Source organism: Eretmochelys imbricata, chromosome 25 (genome assembly GCF_965152235.1).
Source record: "Eretmochelys imbricata isolate rEreImb1 chromosome 25, rEreImb1.hap1, whole genome shotgun sequence".
Taxonomy (NCBI): Eukaryota; Metazoa; Chordata; order Testudines; family Cheloniidae; genus Eretmochelys; species Eretmochelys imbricata.
This window is the reverse complement of record NC_135596.1, coordinates 3,819,751-3,839,052: the sequence shown is the minus strand read 5'-3', so window position 1 is coordinate 3,839,052 and position 19,302 is coordinate 3,819,751. Positions and strand designations below refer to the sequence as shown.

The following is a 19,302-nucleotide window of genomic DNA, read 5'->3' as shown; positions in this document are numbered from 1 at the left end:
TCTGGGACCTGCCCCGGGCCCTGGCACTGGGCTGCAGGTGCTGAGCCGTGTTCTCCTGCAGATGTGAACGAGTGTGACCTGAACCCCAACATCTGCCTGCACGGCGAGTGCGAGAACACCAAGGGCTCCTTCATCTGCCACTGCCAGCTCGGCTACTTTGTCAAGAAGGGGACGACGGGCTGCACAGGTGGGAACGCCGCCATGCCAGTGCCCTGCGCTGTGGGGAGCCAGTGCCTGGGTCAGGTGCCAGCTAGGCAGGAGCAGTGCCACGTGGCAAGACCAGCCCCTGGGCAGCTGGCTCCTCAGGGACCCCTCCACCCCAGAGGGCAGGGACTCCCAGGGCCAGAGCCAATGAGTCACCCGCATTAGGCTCTAGGCAGGAATCTGTTCCCAATTGATTTGTATCCCTTGGGCCTGACTCTCCTCTTACCACAGTCTGTCCCCACCGTCCCAGCAGTCACGCACTGCTCACCCCAGTGTGTCCCCACTGCCCCGGGGGTCACTCACTGCGCAACCCCTCCATCGCCCAGAAAGGTCACTCCTGGGTCAGCCTGGTCCATACCTATGGGCACCAGTGGGGTCACTTCTGGGTCGGCCTGGTCCCCGCCCCATGGGCACTTGGGGCCTAGTAGCCCCTAGGTTGTCCCCCCCTCACTTGGGATGAGGGGCCTGGCTGGGTCAGGTCTAATGCACTTCCTTTGTGCAGATATCGACGAGTGTGAGATTGGCGCTCACAACTGTGACGTGCATGCCTCCTGCATCAACGTGCCTGGCAGCTTCAAGTGCAAGTGCCGCATGGGCTGGCTTGGAGATGGGCTGAAATGCAATGGTGAGTTCCCAGCCCAGACGGGGAGGCGACTCGAGCAGCTCCTAGCACGTGGCCATGTCCCTGGCCATGTGCACCTGCAGATACTGGGGTCAGCTGTGCACACACAGTGCTCCAGGGGCCAACAGGGCATTGTGTTTGTGACGGGTTGGATCACAGAAAACCCCTTGGGAACTGCCAACTGATGTGCCGAGACGACTTCTAACCCGTTTTCCCTGCCAGCTTGGGACTCCGGGACCTTGCCAGTTTGAGCCAGATGTGCTAGCCTGTTACAAACCCAGACCCAGGTCAGAGCCACGTCCCCCAGCAGCTGCAGGCTAAACTGAAAACAGCTTAAGAAGTGTTCCTGTCTCTAACACTCAGATGCCCAGCTCCCAATGGGGTCCAAACCCCAAATAAATCCATTTTACCCTGTATGAATCTTATACAGGGTAAACTCATGAATTGTTCACCCTCTATAACACCCTCTATAACACCCTCTATAACACTGATAGAGAGAAGGCTAATGTAGTGCCAATCTTTAAAAAAGGGAAGAAGGAGGATCCTGGGAACTACAGGCCAGTCAGCCTCACCTCAGTCCCCGGAAAAATCATGGAGCAGGTCCTCAAAGAATCAATCCTGAAGCACTTACATGAGAGGAAAGTGATCAGGAACAGTCAGCATGGATTCACCAAGGGAAGGTCATGCCTGACTAATTTAATCGCCTTCTATGATGAGAGAACTGGTTCTGTGGATGAAGGGAAAGCAGTGGATGTATTGTATCTTGACTTTAGCAAAGCTTTTGACACGGTCTCCCACAGTATTCTTGTCAGCAAGTTAAGGAAGTATGGGCTGGATGAATGCACTATAAGGTGGGTAGAAAGTTGGCTAGATTGTCGGGCTCAACGGGTAGTGATCAATGGCTCCATGTCTAGTTGGCAGCCGGTGTCAAGTGGAGTGCCCCAGGGGTCGGTCCTGGGGCCGGTTTTGTTCAATATCTTCATAAATGATCTGGAGGATGGTGTGGATTGCACTCTCAGTAAATTTGCGGATGATACTAAACTGGGAGGAGAGGTAGATACGCTGGAGGGCAGGGATAGGATACAGAGGGACCTAGACAAATTGGAGGATTGGGCCAAAAGAAATCTGATGAGGTTCAATAAGGATAAGTGCAGGGTCCTGCACTTAGGACGGAAGAACCCAATGCACAGCTACAGACTTGGGACCGAATGGCTAGGCAGCAGTTCTGCGGAAAAGAACCTAGGGGTGACAGTGGACGAGAAGCTGGATATGAGTCAGCAGTGTGCCCTTGTTGCCAAGAAGGTTAACATCATTTTGGGCTGTATAAGTAGGAGCATTGCCAGCAGATCGAGGGACATGATCGTTCCCCTCTATTCAACATTGGTGAGGCCTCATCTGGAGTACTGTGTCCAGTTTTGGGCCCCACACTACAAGAAGGATGTGGATAAATTGGAAAGAGTCCAGCGAAGGGCAACAAAAATGATTAGGGGTCTGGAACACATGACTTATGAGCAGAGGCTGAGGGAACTGGGATTGTTTAGTCTGCAGAAGAGAAGAATGAGGGGGGATTTGATAGCTGCTTTCAACTACCTGACAGGTGGTTCCAGAGAGGATGGTTCTAGACTATTCTGAGTGGTAGAAGAGGACAGGACAAGGAGTAATGGTCTCAAGTTGCAGTGGGGGAGGTTTAGGTTGGATATTAGGAAAAACTTTCTCACTAGGAGGGTGGTGAAACACTGGAATGCGTTACCTAGGGAGGTGGTGGAATCTCCTTCCTTAGAAGTTTTTAAGGTCAGGCTTGACAAAGCCATGGCTGGGATGATTTAATTGGGGATTGGTCCTGCTTTGAGCAGGGGGTTGGACTAGATGACCTCCTGAGGTCCCTTCCAACCCTGATATTCTATGATTCTATGATTCTATGATATGCACAGCTGTTTGCCCCCCCCCTCCCAGGTATTAATACATACTCTGGGTTAATTAATAAGTAAAAAGTTATTCTATTAACTACAGAAGTAGGATTTAAGTGGTTCCAAGTAATAACAGACAGAACAAAGTGAATTACCAAGCAAAATAAAATAAAACATGCAAGTCTATGCCTAATACAGTAAGAAAACTGAATACAGACAAAACATCACCCTCAGATGTTTCAATAAGCTTCTATCACAGACTGGACACCATCCTAGTCTGGGCACAGTTCTTTCCCCAGTACAGCCCTTGTTCCAGCTCAGCTGGTAGCTAGGGGATTTCTCATGATTGCAGCCGCCTTTGTTCTGTTCTACCCCCTTATATAGCTTTTGCATAAGGCAGGAATTCTTTGTCCCTCTCTGGGTTCCCACCCCTCCTTTTAAATGGAAAAGCACCAGGCTAAAGATGGATTCCAGTTCAGGTGACATGGTGACATGTCACTATAAGATTTCAAGCCCTCATTCCTCCCAGCCTGACTCACAGGCATAGGTACCGACTCTATAAGTGCTCCGGGGCTGGAGCACCCACAGGGAAAAATTGGTGGGTGCTCTGCACCCACCAGAAGCTAAGCACCCCACCCCCCCGGCACCAGCTCACCTCCGCCTCCACCTCCTCCCCTGAGCGCGTCATCCCCGCTTCTCCTCCCAGTGCTTGCCATTGCGAAACAGCTGTCTCGTGGCATAACAAGCTGTGGAAGGGAGCGGGGAGGAGCGGGAACGTGGCGCGCCCAGGGGAGGAGGCGGGGAAGAGGCAGGGCCGGGGTGGGGATTTGGGGAAGAGGTTGGAATGGGGGTGGGGCAGGGGCAGGAAGGGGTGGGGCAGGGGTGGAGTCATAGCGGGCTAGGGGTGGGGGGGCGCAAGCAATCACCAGCGCCAGGAGAAGTTGGCACCTATGCTCACAGGAAGGCCTGCAAGCAAACAGAGCCATAGTCAATTGTCCTGGTTGATGGGAGCCATCAAGATTCCAAACCACCATTAATGGCCCACACTTTGCATAATTACAATAGGACCTCAGAGTTATATTTTATATTTCTAGTTTCAGATACAAGAGTGATACATTTATACAAATAGGATGACCATGCTCAGTAGATTATATGCTTTGTAATGGTACCTTACAAGAAACCTTTTGCATGAAGCATATTCCAGTTACATTATATTCACGCTCATTAGCATTGTTCATAAAATCATGTAGAGTACAACGTCACAGTGTTGATATGGCAATGTGTGTACATATGTGTCAATGTCTCAGGCAGTGTGTGTGTGTGTGTGTCAGTGTCTCACAGGCAGTGTGTGTGTCTGTATGTGTGTGGCTCACGGGCAGTGTGTGTGTCAGTGTGTCACAGGCAGTGTGTGTGTGTCAGTGTCTCACGGGCTCTGTGTGTGTGTGTGTGTGTGTCATGGGCAGTGTGTGTGTCAGTGTGTCACAGGCAGTGTGTGTGTCAGGGTGGCTCACAGGCAGTGTGTGTGTCAATGTGGGTGTGTCAGTGTGTCACAGGCAGTGTGTGTGTCAGTGTGTCACAGGCAGTGTGTGTGTCAGGGTGGCTCACAGGCAGTGTGTGTGTAAGGGTGGCTCACAGGCAGTGTGTGTGTCAGTGTGGGTGTGTCAGTGTGTCACAGGCAGTGTGTGTGTCAGGGTGGCTCACAGGCAGTGTGTGTGTCTGTATACACGTGTCAGCGTCTCAGGCAGCGTGTGTCTGTGCGTCTCACAAGCAGCGTATAGGTGTGGGGAGCTATGCTGTGCGTCTGGGTGTCCCCGTGTTCACCAGTGGGGGACGGAGAGCCAGGAGGGGGAAGCCCAGCCCAGGCACTCAGACCCCAGCCTGTAACCCTGTGCTGTCCCCGGGCTCAGACCCGGAGACAAGCAATCCTCTCACTGGGCTTCTCCCCACAGACCTGGACGAATGTGCCACTGAAGAGCACAAGTGCAACCTAAACGCCAATTGCGTGAACACACCCGGCTCCTACCGCTGCGCCTGCCGAGAGGGCTTCTCCGGCGACGGCTTCTCCTGCTCAGGTACAGGGTGTCCGGACGCTGAGGCAGAGAAAGGGGCCTGACGCCCACCTAGGACTGCTCCAGTCTACCCCAGCTGTGGGGAGCAACTGATCGCTCCCCGGCTACTGTGGGGGATGCAGAGACAGGGTAGAGAGACCCTCCCCTCCCCCACCAGCCCCCATCCTCTGGGATGCAAACCCTGACTGACAGCCAGATATTCCCCAAACCGCACCCATCCTGTTCAGTTACCCATGGGATCCCCCCATCCCCATCTGCTGGTTTATTCTTGGGATCCTCCCATCCCCACCCACTCGGTTACTCATGGGATCCCCCCATCCCCACCCACTGGGTTACCCATGGGATCCACCCATCCCCACCTGCTTGGGTATCCATGGGATCCCCCCATCCCTACCCACTGGGTCACCCATGGGATCCCCCCATCCCCACCAGGCCGGGTACCCATGGGATCCCCCAACCCCCACCCATTGAGTTACACATGGGATCCCCCCATCCCCATCTGCTGGTTTGCTCTTGGGATCCTCCCATCCCCACATGCTTGGTTACCCATGGGAATCCCCACCCGCTTGGTTACTCATGGAATTCCCCCACACCCCACCTGCTCGGTTACCCATGGGATCCCCCAATCTCCATCCACCCGTTAACGGTGGGAGCACTCTGGCCAGCTCCCCATGCCAAGGGCATACTGAGAGCTGTCCCATCGCTAGCTGTGAGGTCTCCTGCCTTCGTGCCTGTGGGGGATGGGTAACCTGCTCTAGGTCAGGGAGCCCTCCCGAAAGCATGCATCTCCTGCAGGTGCTTTTGGGAACCCCCCAACAGTACCTAGCTTCCTTTCCTCTCCTGTGGAGCCTCCTCCAGCTGCCCATGAGCCGGCGGGAGGGGCACAAGATTGTGGCGGCTCCTGGGAGTTTCCCTGGGTGGGGTGGAGGCTCCGGCCTTCTTCCCACTGATGCGTTGACGTGCTGGTGACCTCTCCTGCAGACGTGGACGAGTGTGCGGACAACGTGAACCTGTGTGAGAACGGGCAGTGCCTGAACGCGCCCGGGGGCTACCGCTGCGAGTGCGAGATGGGCTTCAACCCCACGGAGGACAGCAGGGCCTGCCAGGGTAAGAGCACGGCTCCTGCAGCACGGCACTGCCCAGCTTTTCTACGCTGCCCCAGCACAGCCAGGTCCTTCACGCCATGCTGCTGCCCAGTGCAGGGCTCTGGCCCTGCCGCCACCCCAGGGAGCACACCAACGCTCCAGTCACCGGCTCCAGCCAGGCAGCTGAGGACCCAGGGAGCTGGCGTCTGGTGTCGTGGGCTCAGGAAGGCCGAGGCCTCTTTCCGGGGAGTGCGAGGAGCCACCCAAATTCCTGCCTGTGAGTGTGGCCTGGCTGCTCAGACATCACGCCCAGCCCACCCCACAGCACCCTTGGCCGCAGCTGGGCTGCAGACCTCGGACCACTGCACTGCTCTGGCTGCCTGCTCCTCTGCTGCTGCTTAGCAGCTCCTCGGTGAGCCTGTGACATCTGCTGAGCCCAGAGATCCCCCGGGGCAGGCGCCCGGCCCTTCCCCTCCCACGGAGATCCCCCGGGGCAGGCCCCCGGCCCTTCCCCTCCCACGGAGATCCCCCGGGGCAGGCGCCCGGCCCTTCCCCTCCCACGGAGATCCCCCGGGGCAGGCGCCCAGCCCTTCCCCTCCCACGGAGATCCCCCGGGGCAGGCGCCCAGCCCTTCCCTCCCACGGAGATCCCCCGGGGCAGACGCCCGGCCCTTCCCCTCCCACGGAGATCCCCCGGGGCAGGCGCCTGGCCCTTCCCCTCCCACGGAGATCCCCCGGGGCAGGCGCCCGGCCCTTCCCCTCCCACGGAGATCCCCCGGGGCAGGCCCCCGGCCCTTCCCCTCCCACGGAGATCCCCCGGGGCAGGCGCCTGGCCCTTCCCTCCCACGGAGATCCCCCGGGGCAGGCCCCCGGCCCTTCCCCTCCCACGGAGATCCCCCGGGGCAGGCGCCTGGCCCTTCCCCTCCCACGGAGATCCCCCGGGGCAGGCGCCTGGCCCTTCCCCTCCCACGGAGATCCCCCGGGGCAGGCGCCCGGCCCTTCCCTCCCACGGAGATCCCCCGGGGCAGACGCCCGGCCCTTCCCCTCCCACGGAGATCCCCCGGGGCAGGCGCCTGGCCCTTCCCCTCCCACGGAGATCCCCCGGGGCAGGCGCCCGGCCCTTCCCTCCCACGGAGATCCCCCGGGGCAGACGCCCGGCCCTTCCCCTCCCACGGAGATCCCCCGGGGCAGACGCCCGGCCCTTCCCCTCCCACGGAGATCCCCCGGGGCAGGCGCCCGGCCCTTCCCCTCCCACGGAGAGCTCCCTGGGGGAACGGCTAGTCGATCCTGGCTGGCAGGAATCCGGCCTGGCCTGTTGTTGCTGTCACGTGTTGGGTCGTGGGGAAGCTGCTCCTCTGGCCCCAGAGCCCAGCTAGCTCTGACGTGCCCAGCTCTGTCTCCCTGGCAGACATCGATGAATGCACCTTCCAGAACATCTGCGTCTTCGGGAGCTGCCAGAACCTGCCTGGGATGTTCCGCTGCGCCTGTGATGACGGCTATGAGCTCGACAGGAGCGGAGGCAACTGCACAGGTAGCTGGGGCCAGCGCCTGGGGCAGGGGGTCCCCTGGGGACCGGTTCTCTGAGACCCTCCCCGGTCAGCGTCCTGGGGTCACCTGCAGGGGAGGAACTGGTCCCAGCCCTGGAGGGGAGCCTGGCACCCGGGAGCTGAGAGACAGGCCCTGCGGGCTCCATGTTTGCCCTGGGCAGGGCTCGGCCGAACCAGGGCCAGGTGCCCGTGACCCTGCAGCGGCCTCAGTAGACCGCCTGTTGCTCGGCTGATCCTGAGCCCTGGCAGAGGGCGGGGCGGGGAGGGGTGGTCTGTCGTCTCCTGGGGCGTGAGGATGCTCTGCCTCCCAGCCAGGGCGATCGCTGAGGTTTCCCTGGTGATGAGTGATTGCTCCTGATACTGACCCGTCCCCGTCCCTGCAGACGTCAACGAGTGCGCGGACCCCGTGAACTGCATCAACGGTCTGTGCGTCAACACCCCGGGCAGCTATCTGTGCAACTGCCCCCAGGACTTCGAGCTGAACCCCACAGGAGTGGGCTGCGTGGGTGAGTGCAGCTTCCAGCAGAGAGCAGCCCCGCCAGGGCCTCCCCCGTCCCCACTCCCAGGGTGAACCAGCCTTTCCAGGGTTCACTCAGCCCCGTTCATTGGTGGAGACAGGAGAGGTGCAGAACCTGCCTAGAGGGGTGTTTCTCTCTGGCCGCAGACTCTCGTGGGTGGCTCATGCCCTTGAGGTTTCTGTCTTGTCCCATGTAACTGGGGGGGTCGTTCTCCAGGCAAAGTGCTAATCCTGCTTTCAGTCCTAGTCAGACCTTGGCCTCCAGGAGACTAGAGGCAGTGAGTTCCACAGGTTAACTCAATGTCCTTTTCTTGATAGCTGGCTCCCTCCACAGCCCCCAGCACCGTCTGCTCACATCTGGGTCCTCACAGCCCTGGTCAGGGACACACATGGTGGGTGCGGGGGCAGGGGTGGGGGATCCCCACTGTTCACAGGAGGGTGGGTGAGGGGCCAGAAGAGCTACCTCGAGTTGCTCGGCTCTTTCTGCTCCCTCCTCCCCCACCCCTGCTGTCGGCCCTGGGAATGCAGGGAGAGCACCACCTGCCTCCTTCGGCAGCCCTGATTGGCTGCTCTGACTCAGGAGGCAGGGCAGTGGGGAAGGCAGCCAATCAGAGGGAGTTTCCCCCAGGCTACCTGTCTCAGCATCTGTTGCACTTTAAGATCTGAGCCTGTGAATGTGACCCACAGACCCTGACCCCCACCCTGCACTGTGACCCACAGACCCTGACCCCAACCCCCACCCTGCACTGTGACCCACAGACCCTGACCCCAACCCTGCGCTGTGACCTACAGACCCTGACCCCAACCCCCACCCTGCACTGTGACCCACAGACCCTGACCCCAACCCCCACACTGCACTGTGACCCACAGACCCTGCTCAGCCACCCCGACCCCCACCCTGCACTGTGACCCACAGACCCTGACCCCAACCCTGCGCTGTGACCCACAGACCCTGACCCCAACCCCCACCCTGCACTGTGACCCACAGACCCTGACCCCAACCCTGCGCTGTGACCTACAGACCCTGACCCCAACCCTGCACTGTGACCCACAGACCCGGCTCAGCCGTCCCGACCCCCACCCTGCACTGTGACCCACAGACCCTGACCCCCACCCTGCACTGTGACCCACAGACCCTGCTCAGCCGCCCCGACCCCCACCCTGCACTGTGACCCACAGACCCTGACCCCAACCCCCACACTGTGCTGTGACCCACAGACCCTGACCCCCACCCTGTGCTGTGACCCACAGACCCTGACCCCAACCCGCACCCTGCGCTGTGACCCACAGACCCTGACCCCAACCCCCACACTGCGCTGTGACCCACAGACCCTGACCCCCACCCTGCGCTGTGATCCACAGACCCTGACCCCAACCCGCACCCTGCACTGTGACCCACAGACCCTGACCCCAACCCCCACACTGCGCTGTGACCCACAGACCCTGCTCAGCCGCCCCGACCCCCACCCTGCACTGTGACCCACAGACCCTGACCCCAACCCCCACCCTGTGCTGTGACCCACAGACCCTGACCCCAACCCGCACCCTGCGCTGTGACCCACAGACCCTGACCCCAACCCCCACACTGCGCTGTGACCCACAGACCCTGACCCCAACCCCCACACTGCGCTGTGACCCACAGACCCTGCTCAGCTGCCCCGACCCCCACCCTGCACTGTGACCCACAGACCCTGACCCCAACCCTGCGCTGTGACCCACAGACCCTGACCCCAACCCGCACCCTGCGCTGTGACCTACAGACCCTGACCCCGACCCTGCACTGTGACCCACAGACCCGGCTCAGCCATCCCGACCCCCACCCTGCACTGTGACCCACAGACCCTGCTCAGCCACCCCGACCCCCACCCTGCACTGTGACCCACAGACCCTGCTCAGCCACCCCGACCCCCACCCTGCACTCTGACCCACAGACCCTGACCCCAACCCCCACCCTGCACTGTGACCCACAGACCCTGACCCCAACCCGCACCCTGCGCTGTGACCTACAGACCCTGACCCGACCCCGACCCTGCAATGTGACCCACAGACCCTGACCCCGATCCTGTGCTGTGACCCACAGACCCGGCTCAGCCGTCCCGACCCCCACCCTGCACTGTGACCCACAGACCCTGACCCCAACCCCCACCCTGCGCTGTGACCCACAGACCCTGACCCCAACCCCCACACTGCGCTGTGACCCACAGACCCTGACCCCGACCCTGCACTGTGACCCACAGACCCTGCTCAGCCGCCCCGACCCCCACCCTGCGCTGTTCCTGCCTCTGGGCGTGCGCTCAGCTGCCTCCCTCTAGGGGCTCAGGTGCTATCTGCCTTCTAAGGCCCAGCGCAATCCAGGGACGGGGGATAGGGCTCCTGTGCTGTCCCAGCCAGGGGTCGCTCCAGCCGGTGTACTCGGGGGTCACCTAGCTCCACAGGAGCCAACTGTGGGGGAGGGGCAGGAATCTCCCTTACAGCCTTGAGCCCAGAGATTACAGCACTCGCCTAGGATGGGGCAGAGCTGGGTTTAATTCCCCCTCTGCCTCCTGGGGAGAAGGGATTTGAACGGAGTCTCCCACCCCTCCGGCGGGGGCCCTAAACACAGCATCACAGAGTCTTTCTCTGGCCCAGTTCATGTTAATAAGTTGATTATTTAATTAAAGTGGAACAACTTTGACAGGCACGATTGCGGGAGACTTGCGGGCGGTTCCACTTCAGTGGTCAGCGCACTGGGAGGTGGGGAACCCCTGCTCAGATCTCCTCTCCCTACCCTGGGGGATCAGCCACTGGGCTACAGGCTCCCAGGGCTGCCTCCTCCCACGTCCCCCGGCTGGTCTGCGTGAGGCTGGGGGGGCACCTCGCTCTGTCTTGCTAGAAACGACAGGTACGGCCACACTGCAGCTGGGAGGGGCTTCCCAGCACGGGGTGAGCAGCCCGAGCGAGCCCACTGAAAACAGCAGCGTGGCCATTGTGGCACAGGTGATGGCTTGGGCTGGCCGCCTGAGGGTAGCCTGGACTCAGGAGACAGCCGGAGCCACCCCCAGGCCGCAGCGTCCACGCTTGTAGTGCGCTAGCTCGAGCCGAGCCAGCGCAGGTCTCTCGGCCGTGCCGGGAATCAGCCCTGCCAGCTGCAGTCCCATCGGCGCTAAGTCACCAGCCTCCAGGAGAGGGCTCCCGCCTGCGGCTCGCTGGCCGAGCTAGCGTCTCCCTGCAGCCGGGACCTACCGAACTCCGTGAGAGGAGCAGGGCTTAGCACACCCCCGGCATCAGGATCTCCCTCTGGCTAGCTCAGCAGGCTCCCGAGCAGGCTGGCTTTTGTGAATCCAGGGGGATTTTTATGAATGCTCTCCCTATGCATTGTCCAGGGACCTGGGTGCCTAACTCAGCATTGTGGGGCATGGGTGTTCCTGCGATTTGCTGGCTGCTATGTCCCTTTGTGGGGCTGGGCCAGAGTTGCGGCCTGGGGAAAGCAGGCGAGCTTTGCAGCACTGTGGTGATGGTGGCAGACAAGGGGAACTCTGCTGTTATCAGGAGGGGCAGGTCCTGGGCCATTGCCAGAGGCTTCCCCCATTGCTGCCAGGGTCTGCTGCGCCCCTCCCTCTCTGCCAGCTGCGGCGGCATGGGGGGCTTTGCTCACCTAAGGCTCACTGTCTCCTTTCTACCCTCCCTGTGCAGACACCCGCGTCGGGAACTGTTTCCTAGACACTCAGGACCGCGGGGATGGTGGGATCTCGTGCAGCGCTGAAATCGGGGTGGGCGTCACTCGGGCCTCCTGCTGCTGCTCACTGGGCCGTGCCTGGGGGAACCCCTGTGAGCTCTGCCCTCCAGCCAACACAAGTGAGTAGGAGAAGTGCTCTGGGGTGAATCTCACGTGCAGTGGGGTTAGCGCTCTGCTGTGCTCCAAAGGGCAGGGACAGGTTGGACCTGGGACATGGGGAATCGGGGGCAGAGGTATGGGCTGCATCGCTGCCTGCAGTGGGGTCAGGTGGACAGGTGGGGCCTGGGTGCATCGCTCTGTATCAGGGAGGGTGGGATAAGCTGAGGGCTGAGTGCAGGTGGGACAGAGACTTTTAGACCAGGCAGGACCATCATGATCGTCTAGTCTGACCTCTGGCACTTTGCAGGCCACAGAACCTCACCCACCCACTGCTGTCATAGGCCCAGAACTCTGGCTGAGTAACTGGTGTCCTCAAATCTTGATTTAAAGAGAATTCACCATTTACTCTAGTTCAAATCTCCAAGTGACCCAGGCCCCAGGCTGCAGAGGAAGGCGAAAAACCACCAGGATCTCTGCCAATCAGACCTGGGGGAATATTCTCTCCTGACACCAAATGTGGTGATCAATTGGACCATGAGCGTGTGGGCAAGACCCACGAGCCAGACACCTGGGAAAGGAATCTCTGTAGTAACTCACAGCCCATTCCCTCCAGCGTCCCATCACCAGCCATTGGAGATATTTGTTAGTAGCAGTCGCGGATGGGCTACATGATGTTGTAGGCAGGCCCCTCGGACCATCTCCTCCATGAACGTATCTGGCTCAGTCTTCACAGAATCACAGAATATCAGGGTTGGAAGGGACCCCTGAAGGTCATCTAGTCCAACCCCCTGCTCGAAGCAGGACCAATTCCCAGTTAAATCATCCCAGCCAGGGCTTTGTCAAGCCTGACCTTAAAAACCTCTAAGGAAGGAGATTCTACCACCTCCCTTGGTAACGCATTCCAGTGTTTCACCACCCTCCTAGTGAAAGAGTTTTTCCTAATATCGAGTGAGGTGGAAGGCGTTCCATCCTCATCAGTCCCAGCATTTTCAGGGGTTTGCTCCTCGAGCCCAACACCTGCCAAGGAGAAGGAACAGAGGTGACAAACCACCACCACCACCCTCTGCTTCCCAGCCGCCACTTCTTCAAGGCAGGCAGCATCTTCTGAGAGCCCATGGGTAGGGGCAGGCCAAGAGCAGATGACCAGTTCCCAGAGGGCCGTCTTTTTCTTTTCCAATGTCCCACATGTCTGTCATGCTTGGGCCCACACCACAACAGATCGGTGGGTTCTAAGCATGGTGAAAGTCAGATATACGCTCCAATTATTGCTAGCCCTATTCCCCCCACCCATCCCTCTGTAGGGAGCCCTCTCATGAGATAGTATTACTGCCAGAGCTCCTCGGAGGAGCTATCTAGGAGGTCCCTCCTTTTTTCAGGGGAAAGGGGTTTTTCTCCCAATACTTCCTGATCCTGAAGGCAAACCCCCTTTTTCCTTCAGGATCAGGAAGTATTGGGGAAAAAAGGCCTAATTTTAGATCTAAGGCAGTTAAACAAGTTCCTGAAAAAAATCAAAATTCCAGATGGTCACTCTAGCTTCCATTATTCCTGCCCTGGAGCCAGGGGACTGGTATGCTGCTCGCAGCTTGAAGGACGCCTACTTTCACGTGGTGATTCATCAGCACCACAGAAAATTTCTGAGATTCACTGTCAGCGGCTGCCATGAGCAGTTCACAGCCCTTCAGTCACTCAGCTGCCTCTTGTGTTTCTATGGAGCATATGGCGGTGGTAGCAGCTTTCCTCTGGAGCTTAGGGATCCAGGTACTCCCTTACCTGGCCACCTGGCTGATCTCAAGGGTGTCCAGCATTCATGTAATCCAGTCCCCCTTCATTGCGCTCAGCCTCCTGATCAACGTAGCCAAGGCAGGCCTGTCTCCAAAAGAGACAACAGAATTTATCTGATGCTGGTGCTGGTGACAAAGGGCCTTTCTGCTACATACAATGCGAAGCCTCGCTCTGGACTTGCAGGCTTACCGTCTCCCATCAGCAGAGGAGTCCTGCTCCAGAGAGGTGCCAGGGACACTGCTGAATAGGAGAAAACCATCAGCAAGGAAATTTACCCTGTGAAGTGGAAGAGGTTTTCTGCCTGGTCAAGGTGGAGAGCTATTCTAGCTTCTATTCCGCATGTGCTGGACTCTCTTTTGTGTCTGAAACAGCAAGGATTGGTGATTGGGTGGATCAGAGTTCATCTTGCAGCTGTACCAGCATTCCATCCTCTGCAGATAACTGCTTCCTTTTCCCCAACTCAATGGCCCCAGGAGTTTGAAAGGGATTGGACAGACCGTTTGCATGCGTACGGAATCCAACTCTGTCATGGAGCGAAGTTTACAGGTCCCCCTGTGAGCCTCTAGCGACCTGCTCTCTGTTGCACCTTTCAACAAAGATAGCATTTTTCAGTAGCTATTACACATCAGCCAGAAGAGATGGGGAGTTGAGAGCGTTAGTATCAGCCCCTCCATCACCATGTACTGTTTTTACGTAGATAAAGTCTACCATCATCCCATCCAAGTATTTCTACAGAACTGGTCTCCACTTTTCATACAAACCTAGGTAGTTTGCTTCCTGATCTTCCCAAACTTCATGGTAGTAAGGGAGAGGAGACACTGCAAACACTCGACATTATGAGAGTGTTAGCATTTATCTGGACTGGACTACAACTTTCAGGTCTTTGTCTCAACAGTTTATTGCATTTGCAGAGAGACTGAAGGGCAGTCCAGTTTCCACACAGAGGATTTCATCATGGTATACAGTTGTATTCACTGGTGTTACCAGTTGGCTAACGTGAAGCCACCAGGTAGTGTATTAGGTCATTTGACTAGATCCCAAGTGGCCTCTGCAGCATTTCTGGCTCAAATTAGACATTTGCAAAGCAGCAACCTGGTCATCAGTCACATGTTTGCCTCTCACTACACAATCTCTCAACAATCTAGAGATGATGGACAAGTGGTCCCCCAGTCCCTGTTCAAATAGACTCTGAACCTATCTCTGGAGGGGATGCTTGTGAGTCACCTGCCGTGGAATGGGCATGGGCAATCACTCGAAGAATATAACACGGTCACTAACCTTGCCATAACTGTTGTTCTTCGAGATATATTGCACATGTCCATTCCACGACCCGTCCTCCCTCCCTTCTCCATTGGAGTTGCTTCAGTAGAAAGGAGCTGAGGGAGGTTGGGGCAGCTCAGCCCTTTATGCCTGTGCAGTATGCACATGACAGCAGAAGGCGCTCGGGCCACCATGACGAGTAACATTAAGGGTAAAAATTTTCTGACGCCTGTACACTGGAGTGCCCAAACACTGACCGTGGAATTGAGTTGTGCAACACATCTTGAAAAAAAACACTTACAGAAAGGTTAGTAACTGTTTTTTCTCCATTCCTCTCATCATCTGAATAGCCTTCTCTGCACCTGTTCCAGTTTGAATCCATCTCTCTTAAACATGAGAGACCAGAACTGCACACACTATTCCAGGTGAGATCTCACCAGTGCCTTGTACCTCACCTGATGCATCCTAGGATTTCAGTAGCCTTTTTCACGGCCGCATCACAATGGTGGCTCATTGTTATCCTGTGGTCAACCAACACAGCCAGACCTTTCTCCTCCTCTGGCACTTCCAACTGGTTCGTCCCCAGCTTATACCAAAATTCTTGTTGTTAGTCTATATGTGCATGACCTTGCAATTTGCACTATTAAATTTCATTCCATTTCTATTACTCCAATTTTCAAGGTCATCCAGATCTTCTTGTATGATATTCCAGTCCTCTTCCATATTGGCAATACCCCCCAACTTTGTATCATCCGCAAATTTTCTTAGCACACTCCCACTTTTTGTGCCAAGGTCATTAATGAAAATGTTAAATAAGATTGGCCCAAGGCCTGAGGAATTCCATTAGAACCTCCCTCCAGCCTGACAGTTCACTTTTCAGTATGACCTGCTGTAGTCTCCCCTTTAACCAGTTCCTTACCCACCTTTTGGTTCTTGTATTAATCCCCATCTTCTCCGGTTTAACTAATAATTTCTCATGTGGAACTGTACTAATGCTGTACAGAAATCCTGGTAGATTAGACCTACTGAATTTCCTTGTCTGGAAAATCAGTTATCTTCTCAAAAGAAACAGATCTTTAGTAAAACTATGTCATGTTTTATCCCAGTTACCATTTACCTATTTGTCCTTATCTACTTTCTCTTTCAAAATTTGTTCCAAGACCTTGCGTGCAATTGAGGTCAAATTAACTGACCTCTAGTTTTCCAGATCACTTTTTTTTTTTCTTAAATATAGGTACTATATTTGCAACTCTCCAGTCATAGTGTATGACTGCTAAATTTACAGATTCATTAAAAATCCTTGCTATTGGGCTTGCCAATTCATGTGCCGGTTCCTTTAATATTCTTGGATGGAGATTATCCAGGCCCCCCAGTTTGGTCCCATTAAGCCATTTGAGTTTGGCTTTCAACTCAGATTGTGGTAACTTCTACTTCCATATCCTCATTTCCATTAGCCACCCTGCTACTACCCCTAAGCTCCTCATTAAAAACTGAGGCAAAGTATTCGTTTAGGTGTTGATCATGCCTAGATGATCTTTAATCTCCACCCCATCCTCAGTGCTTAGTGGTCCCACTTCTTCTTTCCATGTTTTTATTTTATTTTATTTATTTATATGGCTATAGAACCTTTTACTGTTGGTTTTAATTCCCTTTGCAAGGTCCGGCTCTGCCTGGCTGTTGGCAATTCTCTCTTTTCCCTATACTTTCTGACCTCCAAGAGGTAGCTTTCCTTGCTGATCCATCTCATCTTCCATTCCTTGTAGGTTTTCTGCTTTCTCTTAATCACCTGCTTGTTCATCCAGCTTACTCTGCCACCCTTCCCTACAAATTTTTCCCCTTGCTTGGATGCAGGCTCCAGATAATTTCTGCAACTTTGACTTAAAGTAATTCCAAGATTCCTCCACATTTAGATACTTGAGTTCTTCTGTCCAGTCCACTTCCTGAAGTAATTCCCTTATTTTTTTAAGTTTGCCACTTTGAAATTGAGGCCCCTAGTTGCAGATCTATTTTTGTTTAGTCTTCTGTGTAGTTTAAACTAAATTAACTCATGATCACTCAAACCAAAATTGTCCTCTGCAAACAGTTCTTCTACCTCACTACTTACCAATGCTAAATGTAACATGGCATGGCCTCTTTTTGGTTCAGTGACTATTTGGTGAAAAAAATCTGTCAGCTATCACATCCAGGAATATCTGGGCCCTACTCTTACTAGTAGCATTTGTCCTGCAATCACTATCTGGGAAATTAAGATCTCCCACTATATTTCCTCTTGTTATCCATTCTCCTACCTTTGGTTGTTCCTTTCTCCTGGGAGCATCACTCTGGATCAGGGTGTGATGAGCTGGGCTGGAGGCTGGGCAGGCATGGGACAGGCTGGGACAGAGTGCGAGAGGCTGGGTTGGGCTGCTCCGGCCTGGACCTGGGGCACTTTGGCCCTCATGGCCTGTCTCTTTCCCTGCGTTCTGGCTCGTTTCTCCACGGGGAGCCACTCAGTGCAGTTCAGTGCCACCCACTAACTGGCTCTCTCCCCGCAGCGGAGTACAAGACCCTGTGCCCCGGAGGAGAAGGCTTCAGGCCCAACCCCATCACAGTCATCCTGGAGGGTAAGCAGAACAGGCGCCCACATGCCCCCGCCCATTCCAGGGAAAGCACAACCTCAGGCTTCACGACCCTGAGAATCACAGAATCTCAGGGCTGGAAGGGACCTCAGGAGGTCATCTAGTCCAACCCCCTGCTCAAAGCAGGACCAATCCCCGATTGTTGCCCCAGATCCCTAAACGGCTCTCTCAAGGATTGAACTCACAACGCTGGGTTTAGCAGGCCAATGCTCAAACCACTGAGCTATCCCTCCCCCAGCAGGAGGCACTCTCCCTCCCACCCCCAAGGCCCTTCCTCTGCCCACAGGCTGAGGCCAGCTGACAGCTTCTGGCCCTTCTGCACCATGTGACATGTGACGAGTCTGTGCCCCTCAGCCTGAGCCTTGCAGCCGCCAGCTCCGCTGCACTCAGGTGCTGATCGGCGCCCAAGGCAGTGGGTGTGAGCTGTGGCTGTGTGCAGACAGCGCACACTGGGGAACCCTGCCTCGGGGGCTGCCAGGACTTGGTCGGGGGGTCGAGTGCTTCCCTTTCGCTCTCCATCCACAGATATTGATGAGTGCCAGGAGCTGCCAGGCCTCTGCCAGGGGGGCAACTGTGTGAACACTTTTGGCAGCTTCCAGTGCGAGTGCCCCCTAGGCTACTACCTCAACGAGGACACACGCATCTGTGAAGGTACCGCGCTGCCGCGTGTGCGGGAGAGTGTGTGTGTGCTCACGTGTGTGGGGGAGTGTGTGTGTGTGTGCATATGTGTGTGCAGGAGAGTGTATCTGTGTGTCTGTGTACATGTGTGTGCGGGAGTGTGTCTGTGTGTGCACATGTGTGTGCGGGAGTGTGTCTGTCTGTGTACATGTGTGTGCGGGAGTGTGTCTGTGTGTGCACATGTGTGTGCGGGAGTGTGTGTGTGTACATGTGTGTGTGGGAGTGTGTCTGTGTGTGCACATGTGTGTGCGGGAGTGTGTCTGTGTGTGCACATGTGTGTGCGGGAGCGTGTGTGTGCACATGTGTGCGGGAGCGTGTGTCTGCACGTGTGTGTACACTGAAGGGCTGCATGCATGCGAGGGGAGTATACATGCGTGTCTGCATGTGTGGGGAGTGTGTGCACATGTGTGGGTGCGTGCACATGCCTAGAGGTGTGCATTTCTGAGTGTGTGCACATGCATGTGGGAGGGTGCGTGTATGTGTGGAGCTGTGTACACATAGGGGGTGTGCACGCCGAGAGGTGTGCAAGTCTATATGGGTACATGTGTGTGCCTGTCTCTGTGTGTGTACGGGGGCTGTGTGTGTGCATAGGGCTGTGTGTGGGTGTGCATGTGTGGTGCCCAGCTGTGGGGGGTGTCTCTGTGTGTGTGCCGGGGATGTGTGTGTGCACAGGGCTGTGTGTGTGTGCATGTGTGTGCCCGGCTGTGCTTTGCTCAGGGCCTGCTTCGGAGCAGGCCGACATCCCTGCCCTTGTCCTGATGTGGTGTGTGGCTGGTAACAACTCACAAGACGCAGCCGCGCGACCGGCCCTTTGCTCTGATCCCTTCGTTCCTTCCCCAGATGCCCCAGGCCCAGCCCCGAGCTTGCTGGGGAGGATCCCTCCCTCCCTTTGGGGTGCGGGACAAAGGAACCAGCCCCTTCTGCGGGGCTCCAATCCCAGCACTCCCAGGGCTGATGTCTTTGGGGGCCCTTGCCTGTGGGGTGGCCTTGGCAATGTCCCTTCCCCCCACCCTCTGCCAGACCTGCCCCCCGCCCTGTGTCAGACCTACCCCCCACCCTCTGCCAGACCTACCCCCCGCCCTGTGCCAGACCTGCCCCCCGCCCTGTGCCAGACCTGCCCCCCCACCCTGTGCCAGACCTGCCCCCCGCCCTGTGCCAGACCTGCCCCCCCGCCCTGTGCCAGACCTACCCCCCGCCCTG

The 19,302-nt window shown here is 56.8% G+C and overlaps 1 protein-coding gene across 1 annotated transcript in view; it reads left to right on the top strand.

Moving 5' to 3' along the window:
- The window catches only part of FBN3 (fibrillin 3), a 269,159-nt gene that overhangs the window by 201,617 nt on the left and 48,240 nt on the right, over window positions 1-19,302 (top strand). Inside the window, exons 30-38 of the mRNA XM_077841944.1 lie at window positions 62-187; window positions 707-829; window positions 4,683-4,805; window positions 5,784-5,909; window positions 7,295-7,417; window positions 7,817-7,939; window positions 11,623-11,784; window positions 17,341-17,409; window positions 17,950-18,075. Coding sequence (XP_077698070.1) covers window positions 62-187; window positions 707-829; window positions 4,683-4,805; window positions 5,784-5,909; window positions 7,295-7,417; window positions 7,817-7,939; window positions 11,623-11,784; window positions 17,341-17,409; window positions 17,950-18,075 — 1,101 coding nt within the window. The remainder of the gene's footprint in view (window positions 1-61; window positions 188-706; window positions 830-4,682; window positions 4,806-5,783; window positions 5,910-7,294; window positions 7,418-7,816; window positions 7,940-11,622; window positions 11,785-17,340; window positions 17,410-17,949; window positions 18,076-19,302) is intronic.